Source organism: Sminthopsis crassicaudata, chromosome 3, assembly GCF_048593235.1.
Source record: "Sminthopsis crassicaudata isolate SCR6 chromosome 3, ASM4859323v1, whole genome shotgun sequence".
NCBI classification, from domain to species: domain Eukaryota; kingdom Metazoa; phylum Chordata; class Mammalia; order Dasyuromorphia; family Dasyuridae; genus Sminthopsis; species Sminthopsis crassicaudata.
Genome location: NC_133619.1, coordinates 318,306,603 through 318,316,151, shown reverse-complemented (window position 1 = coordinate 318,316,151; position 9,549 = coordinate 318,306,603). Strand labels below are relative to the sequence as shown.

The following is a 9,549-nucleotide window of genomic DNA, read 5'->3' as shown; positions in this document are numbered from 1 at the left end:
TCCACATAACAACTCAGTTATTATACTTTGGTATAATATAGTAAGAGAAATTTGGAGCAAGAAGTATTTTCTTTTGTAAAGAAAACAGATGGAAACTATATTCTACAGGTAGGAACAGGACCAGTTAGCTAATGATAATAGTATATAACTCAATCCCATTTCATTCAGCAAACATCCACAGGATAAGTGCTATACTCTCCACATGAAAAAAAAAATGAAGAAGAGAGAAGAGACATTGATTCTGACTTCAAAGAATTTACAACCTAGTAAATACTTTTATATACAGTTAAAATTCTTCAAAGGAAGTGAATCAAGAAAAGAGGGGCATTTCTAAAGAACAAGAATGTTTAAGATACAAAAAGAACCAATTTTGATTATGAGAAAAAAATCAAAATCAGAAAAGGTTATGGATGAGTCTATAAGAGCAAAACTTATTGACCAATTAAATTTTGGACTGAACTTTTTTTTTTAATAAGATATGTACAACTGTTGTTGGATATAATAAAATACACTAGAAGGTCTTCCAGGTATTCTCCAAGTACATAAGTATCCCTTCAAGAAACCTTTGTTAGCAAAGGTTTAAATTAACTTAAGCTAGCAAGGTTAACTAAGAACAAAAAAATGTGGATTTTAGGAGGTTTTTTGGTGTTGTATTTTTAACTCTGTTGCAGAAAAGAGGAAGATCAGAGAAAAGATAGGCTATTGGATGAATGGAGCAATAATAATAGATGACAGAGAATTAACTGTTTAATCTTTGCATTTGTTTTCTTAGCCAAGAAAAGTGATCTTTAGGTCAGAAAAGACAGAATAAAAATGACTAATAAGCTAAAATCCAAGATTAGTAGGGAGATAGTAAGGGAACACTTAATTGACTTCAAGTCTCCAGGGTAAGGTCAACTGGCAGCTAGAGTGCCAAAAACCTCAGTTAAGGTGATTGCTAAGCTATATCTTTGAAAGATTGTGGAGAAAAGAAGAAATGGTTTAGGATTAGAAATTGGCAAACATTGTTATGATTTTTAAAAAGGAAGAGTCTTGAAATTAGAGGACGTTGGCCTTTACTTTACTTCATAAAATTCTGTATTTTATTATTAAAGAGATGTTTAATGTATGCTTCTAAAAGGAAGAAGTGACTATAGAGAGCCACGCTCTTTCTCCCTCCCTCTCTTCCCTTCTTCCCCCTCTTTTTCTCTGTTTCCCTTTCTCCTTTTCTCCCTCCCTCTTTCCTCTCCTCCCTCCCCCAGTCACTAGATTGTTAGATCAGAAAAATAATATAGATGTAACTTACCAAGATTTTAGCAAAGTATAAGATAAAGTCTCTCATGCTCTTTTTGGGGCCAAGGTGAGAAATAGAAGTTAAATGATGCAGTTTGGTAGACCTAGAAATGCTTGAATAATTATACCTGAAATATTTTCATGGAAAAGGGTCTCTAATGGAATGTTTTAAGGATCCTCTTCTGTTCCACAGTTTTATTAGAGATATATTTAAAGGCATAGATATATGCTTGCCACATTTGCAGATGACAGAAAGCAAAGGGGGTTTGCTAATTATTTGGATTTTAGAGTCAGAGATCAAAAACATCTCAATAAGCTATATATAGCAAGATGGAATTTAGTAGGGATAAATAAAAAGTTTTAAATTTAGATTTTAAAAAATCTGCTCCCTAAGCAAGAAATAATAGAACCAGAAATTCATTTGAAAATAGTCTGTGAGTTTTAGTAGACTTCACTTCAATGAAAGTTCAAGAGTATCATAAGACAACAAAGAAAATTAATTTTTCTTAGATTGTGTTAAGAAAAGCATGGAAACTAGAGTGTTGTTCCTCCTGCTATATTCTCACATCTGTATCTTGTGGGCAGTTCCTACATTTTAGGATGTGAAAAATACACAGAGACTGGTGACCATGATGGAAAAGAATCTTGAAATCATTCTATTTAAGAATTGACTAAAGGAACTAGGAAGGTTTAGGATGAAGAAGAGGAGATAAAAGAAAGAGGGGAACAATAACTCTTTTCATATATATGAAGTATTATTATGTAGAAAAGATGTGAAGCTTCTTTACATTATTTCATAAGGTAAAATTAGGAGAGATGGTGAAAGTTGGAAAAAGATAAGTTTTGATTTGCTTTAAGGAAATGTATATAAATACACATATGTATGTGTGTGTATGTATATAAAGCTTTGCGTGACAATGGGTGCCTTCTCACAAGGGGTTTTCAAGAAATTTGAATGACTGTCTCTTTTTCACTTACCCCTTTTCTAAAGCTGTGATTCTACCCCCACCCCCAAGCCATTCCTATACCAAAGAGGTCTGTTGAATAGATTTCAATAGGCTCGTGTATTTGGATGGGAAAAAAACTAAATCTTTACTTCAATATTTTCATTGTAATTCTATGTGTTTTAATTTCTGCATTTAAAACATTGTGAGAAGGGGTCCTTAGCCTTCAACATATTTTTAAAGGGAAACATGACCAGAAAAAAGTTCAGAATGAATGCCTCTCATTATGGGACTCTTGGAAAAAAAAAAAAACAAACCCTGCTTGCTAATCCTATATCCAAACCTACCCAGAATATAGATGGATTTTCTCTATCCCAGACTCTGGGACAGATCATAAAATAGCTAAAACATTATAAAATGGACTAATATTATGGTCAATATCAAATTGAACAGGATAAAAGTTGGAGAGTTGTGTAGAATTTTATAGGAAGCTCATTTTTCTATCTATATATCCATTTATGCACACATTTACATATATACACATACATATACATATGTATATATTCAAGATATATTACCCATGCTAGGGATGGGAGAGTTGTGGATACTTTTGGAAAAAAATTCAAATAAATTATGGAACTTATGGATGTGTTTTCAGATTGAAGCTGACGTCTCTTTCACCTGACATTGATTTAAATAAAATCAAGGACAGGACTAGCTTTTTGGCAGGAGCTGATAGCTGGAGGCAAGAGCTGTCTCAAGGTAGACATGAGAATAACCTAACACGAAACTTGGTCAAATCCTCAACTTGTCTATCATGATTATAGTACTACCAAGTAATCCAGCTGTAGTCTGGCATTGGTCAGTTTTTCCATTGTTTTTCTTTGGCATCTTTTGTTATGTGATCATGAACATTCATTTTAGCACATGACTGTCCATAGGGCAAGAAAGAAAAATTTGCCATATCTTTGGTTTAGTCAAAAACCTCTTGGCCAAGTTTTTTTTTTTTTGATTGGAAGGTGAGACCAAATCATGAAACTGAATTTCTTGTCTCACTTTAGTGAGTCCTCATTTGTAATGATTTAGGTAATATAAACAGATAAGGTCTGTAAAAAGTTGATTCTGGGGTATCTTTATATTTGGAAGGAGTGGTGTTTTATGGAGCCAGTTTCTGATCCTGTCATATGTTCTATCCACTGTACAACCTAGTTGCTTCCCACGCGTAGGAAAAGGAGGGAACAGGACCCAGATCTAGAGCTTCTGACTCCAACTCCACTGATTTGCAAAATATATCATTCTTTTAATATCATGAGATTGCAATCATTAATTTCCAACTTACTTTCTTTATAAAAAAGTGATTTGTATTACAGTTTCATGAATAATAACAATGCATATATATATTTAGCAACTGAGTCTCCAGGAAAAAAGCACATGTGATATACTTTTAAGTTTAATCTGCATTAAGATTTTCACCATCACTTCTTCAAACCTAAACAATCAACTAAACAATAAATCAAGCCTTGATTTGTAGCATTTGCTGATTTCCAAGGTGTCAATGCTTACACTGAAAATTTAACAATTGGCTTTCATGAGCTGGTCCTAGCTGGGTTTAGCACATCCCTACTTATATCTCATACGGTTCATACAATAACATAGGGAGAGTAGATACTATTTTCCTCCTATTATAAACAAGGAAACTAAGCTACAGGAAAGTTGTCATGACACAGAATCTTACAAGAAGCCTTACAGACCATCTATCTGGTCCAGGGTTTTTAACTCTGTGTGTCATGAATTCCTTTGGCAGACCGATGAAGCCTATGGATCTGTTTTCAGAATCAGGTTTTTTAATGTATTTTTTAAAAAGAGTAAAAAGGAAACCAATTATACTGAAAAACAGTTATCCAATAATTTTTTTAAGTTTTCTTATCTCAGGCTAAGAATCTTTAATCTAGTCCAAAGATTCTTAAACTATGGATTGTAACCCCTGCATAACTGAACATGGAATCGTGAAAAAAATTGGCAACAGTAAAAAGTTTCTGAATACAACAACCAAAAATTAATTCACAATCAAACATGTGATGAATTCAAGGTGTTTCTAGTAGCTCTTGCCCATGTTGCATTGAACAACTTCATCAAAACTGGTTCTGAATACACAACATGTGCACTTTATGCTGCACATGCACAAACACCATGCCAGAAACTCCTTGGCTCATATTTTAGATGGAGTCATGGAAGAATCTCTCAGGCAAAAAAGGCTTTGAGTGCAAAAATTTAAGAGGCCTTGATCTAGTTTAACTCCCTTATTTTATAGTTGAAGAAACTTTTTTTCAGAGAAGTGAGAGGTTATTGATCTTACACAGGTATTAAACAAGAGAGCAGAGAGTTGAGTACACTAGCCCATACTCATTAATGTTTTTATCTCCTTTAAGATAATGAGAAACCCATGAAGGTTCTAGATGATGAAGATTTAGTAGATCAGCATCTCATCAGTGAACTGAGGAAAGAATATGGAATGACCTACAATGATTTCTTCATGGTGCTGACTGATGTCGACATGAGAGTCAAGGTGGGGATTTTGGGATCTAGGGCGCCATTCTCTAACCTTTGCCTTTGAAAAAAAAATCTGATTATTTTCATTTGTATCAAAGATATGTGTGACTAGATTACCTTTTAAAAAACTAATAATTGGAAATGCAAACTTGCTTATGAAAAATTGTAGAGGAGAATGAGTGGGGTCAATAATTACAAGTAGCATCACATAAAATTTTGAAGGGAAACTGTTGAGTTGATTTCAGTTTTTAAGGTGCGACAGAGAAATATGTTGTCAACAACATGGAAACCAGGAGTCACTAATGGAGTTAGTTCTTTGGCCCTAAGTAGAAGGCATTCTCTTCAGCTGGTGCCTTATTGGTATGCAGAGGTAATAAGGGCTGCAATAGTGATGGAGGTACCAGGAAAGTTAAAAGCTTCAGGCTGTCTAACTTTGGACCAATTGCAGGTAGCTTGGGTTGTTCATAGAACAAGAATCCAGATTTAGGTAAACTCATGAGATGCCACAAAGTTGCAGACTTTATTTAGTTTTATTTTACTTACTAAAGAAAAATTTCTCTGAAATTGGCAAGAACTGGATTCTTTCTTCCTCATTCCCGTTGCCTGCCTCTCTCCAGTTTTAAAAAAGCTCTGCCTTAGCCGTATGCTAAAGAATTAGTAGGGACAAGATGACATAGGCTGCTATCACAATGATGATTGCTTCTTCTCAGCTGGCTTTTAGGGTTCTCCCTTGGAGTATGATTTTGAGAGCTAGTTCATTCCTTTGATACATGGCTGCACACATGCAGTAAACATCTATTTTTATATAAAGATCTATAGTCTAAGAGCCTTTCTAGCTCCAATATCTTATGATTCTATAAATTAAGTACCAGTACATATGCAGAGAACCATACCACCTTGGGACAACTCTCTAAATCAGTATTTCCCATCCCTAAACTTCTAGATATTTCAACAAGGTAAAATACTTAAATTTACTTTTGTTGATTGTTCCGTGGTTCTAGGTGGTGTGGGAAATGAGGCCTAAACTCCCAGGAGGATATTATAAGTATACAGAAGGAAGTGAATGAAGGCCCATCTGAGTACCCCAGATATGATTGTGTCATATCTCATTTTACAAAATATATGCATAGATGATTCTCACAAATATTGTAGGGTTCAAGGAACTGTCAGATAGCTTGATAGTTATTCACATTTTCTCAGTTGCCTTTTGATAATAAAAGTACTATAATATTTTTCAATGAAAAACAACTTCATTTGATATATTCTGAACATTTTTAACATCATTTTGTTTCTGATAGTTTCTTCTATAGGCACTTAGTCAGGATCACTCTTTCCTGGACTGAATTTTTTAAAGCGCCATTGCTACTAGCTAAGTATAATATTATTATCAGGTATTAATAAAGAATCCAAATGGAGCGATTTCATTATTATTACTGACAAATTAAATCACTATCAAAATACCAGTAAATAAGTTCCATATTATATCTATTTGTTAACCTTTTGGTTTACTGAATCTCACACCAAGCTCTTGGTAGTCCCTTTTTCTCTTCGATAATTTTTCATGATTTCAATTTCAATTTCATGATTTCAAAATCTTCTCTCCTGCTCCTCCATGGTGTTTTGTAAATGAGCTTTCACTGTAATTGTTGTGGTTGAGTTGTGTCCAACTCTTCATGGCTCTATTTGGTTTTCTTTGTTTGTTTTGTTTTGGCAAAAACAGTGAAGGAGTTTGCCATTTCCTTCTCCAGTTCATTTTATAGAAAGGAAACTGGGGCAAATAAGGTGAAATGACTAGTCTAGTGTCACACAGTGTCTGAGGTCAGATTTAAATTCAGAGAGAGAAGTCTTCTTGACTTCAAGCCTGGCACTCTATGCCACCTAGCTGCCTATTTCATTCTAAGCAATGTCATAATAGATTACTATTTCTCCTCCCCCCATTTAACTTAACAGAGAGATTAACTGTTTGCTGGATAACATGATTTCTGGGCTATTTTGGTATGATTAATGTTCTATGGGATAAAGCAATAGTGTCATCATTTTGATCCATTTCTTCTTTTTCAATCAGTAGGGTATTCATAAAAAGTCAATAAAAAAAATGCCTGAATCACAATACAATACCTAGTATTTATTCTCACCTCTGTCATGACCTACTAGTGACTGATTATACACAGACAGATGACTCCAATATGTCAGCCTGTCTGCAGTTTATTCTTGACTGTTAAATACATGCGATTTCATGTTTTCTTATATTATTTGTTATTTGCCATGGCCAATGCTTTCTGTCTTTCTTCTTGAAGAATGTATTCTGAGGCAAAAAACTTCTACCTAATTTGTAACGCTACCTTGTAATTTGTAATTTCATTGATCCTGAGTCATATTTTCCATCAGATTTACTTTTCCTGAGTTACAAGAACAGTTTTTCTGTACTCTTCTTTCAGCCGCTATTTCTTTCCCTTCCCTTCCACCCTTCTGATAGGCTGAGAAGTTTCTTTACACAGGTTTATTACTGTAGATAGACTCAATTGAGTAATTTCATTCACTTTTCTTTCTTAAAGATGGTGTTCCTCACTTCTTTTTCTATTGTAAAGTACATGAGAACCAGCTCAGCATCAAAGGCAAAGGAAGTGAAACTGGGATATATTCATAGTGAAGAATTTTTGGGGTAAATGAGTGACTTCACAGTCAAAGTTCTGTAAACCTGAAATACCCTTGAAAGTATAAGTCATGCTATTTCATTCAGGATTTGATTCAGAAGAAAGCAGTATTGTGTGGGGCAATAAGTTAAATGGATGAGACCCAATATTTCAGTTTCCATGAGTGTAATCAAAAGTTATGCTGCTCTAGGCAGATTGGGGAGTGCAACTCAAATCCCCAATTGGAGAAAAGCAGTCCTAATGAATAACTAGAGGTTGGAGTTTCTAATTGTATTTTCATTTTTCTTTCTCAAACAGCAATACTATGAGGTTCCCATAGCAATGAAGTCTGTTTTTGATTTGATTGACACTTTCCAATCTCGAATCAAAGATATGGAAAGGCAGAAGAAGGAGGGCATTGTCTGCAAGGAGGACAAGAAACAGTCATTGGAGAACTTCCTATCTAGGTACATGTCCTTTTAACCCTTAGGAATGGCTGGGTTTTTTTTTTTTTAGCAATAACTTTATTATTTTTTTAAGCAATTTTTAGCAATAATGTGAATATGGCTCAGTTCTTCAGTAATATCATAGGAACAAGACAGTGTATTTCTGATTAATAATTGTTGGCATTTTGAAAACAAAATAGTTGATCAAATGAGTTATTTTATTTCTATTATTTCTAATAACAAGTACATCTGTTTTCAGGCCCCTAAGAGTTTAAAACAGAAACAAAAAAATAAACCTCATAGAATGTTAGGAACTAGCAAGGACTTTCGTTTCCTCTAATCTTCTCATTTTTTTTTCTTTTTTTAACTATTTCTTTCTTTCTTTTTTTTTTTTATTCATTTTTCCAAATTATCCCCTCCCTCCCTCCACTCCCTCCCCCCGATGACAGGTAATCCCATACATTTTACATGTGTTACAATATAACCTAGATACAATATATGTGTGTAAATACCATTTTCTTGTTGCACATTAATTATTAGCTTCCGAAGGTATAAGTAACTTGGGTAGATAGACAGTAGTGCTAACAATTTACATTCACTTCCCAGTGTTCCTTCTCTGGGTGTAGTTATTTCTGTGGAATGGCTGGGTTTTATTTGACTTTAAATAACCTTAGGTGATTAGACTAAAATATTGATATAAAAATAACAAACAAATGTTGTAGATTTGTAAGGTCTTTATCCTTTCCAAGAAAGCAATACAATTTTAAGAATGACACAGAAAATTATCAAGTGAGAATATTATTTTTTTTCTCTTGCTAATTGGAAAAAACTGATAATGAGGATTGTGGTGTTGGATTCATGGCTGTGCTATTGACTTTGTGATCTTGAATCAATAATTCCTTTTCTTCATGGTCCTTGCTGGCACAGAGTATAGATGATTGACTTTCCTTGACCATAAGTTGACTTACAAGATCTTAGAATAGTAGTCAGAGAGAGAAATCTAATCTAACCCTCCTCCCCCCATTTTACAGAGGAGAAATTGAAGTCTAAAGATAAGAAGTTATTTCTCTAAAGTGCTGCTAGCAAAGGATAGAATTGGAACGCCAACCCAAGTCTTTTGAATCCCAATTCAATATTCTTTCCCTTACATCATGCTACTTCAACTAGATACCCAAATAAAAGGAAATACAAATTTGGGAAAATTTAAGATATCAAATAATTATGTGTCCAAAATATCTAAATGTAATTTTAAGCTTTCAGGAAATATCTAATTCAATACAAATGTACAAATCTATCCAAATGACTTTTATAAATTGAGAAAATATTTTTAAAAAATAAATAACTCTAAAGATATGGATAAATGTGCATTCCTATTAATGAGGGAAAGGAAAGGGGGAACCCCATTTCTCGGAGCATAGATAGTAAGATAATCCCATGAGGCGCAGTGTCCCCTGTAAATGAATTTACAGGCCCGAAAACCTAGATTGATAAATAAAAGTTTATTGTAGAAATTTGAAAGTAAAGTTCAGTAAAGGCCAGAGGTGGCCGCTGGGCGGGCAGAATCCTTACATGGCTGGAAGGATACCATGTGTTGGCTGGGAGGGCTCCTGCAAAGAGAGCGCTCCGGCTTGTTTCTTTTATACCTAAAAGATGATGGGTGGTACCCCAAGTTCTTGGCGGACTTTTCAGTTAGCTCAGATCAGG

At 34.2% G+C, this 9,549-nt stretch overlaps 1 protein-coding gene across 1 annotated transcript in view; it reads left to right on the top strand.

The window, feature by feature from the left end:
* CCDC80 (coiled-coil domain containing 80) overlaps positions 1 to 9,549 on the top strand; it is a 37,673-nt gene that overhangs the window by 19,653 nt on the left and 8,471 nt on the right. The window contains exons 4-5 of the mRNA XM_074301188.1: positions 4,646 to 4,782; positions 7,718 to 7,866. Coding sequence (XP_074157289.1) covers positions 4,646 to 4,782; positions 7,718 to 7,866 — 286 coding nt within the window. The remainder of the gene's footprint in view (positions 1 to 4,645; positions 4,783 to 7,717; positions 7,867 to 9,549) is intronic.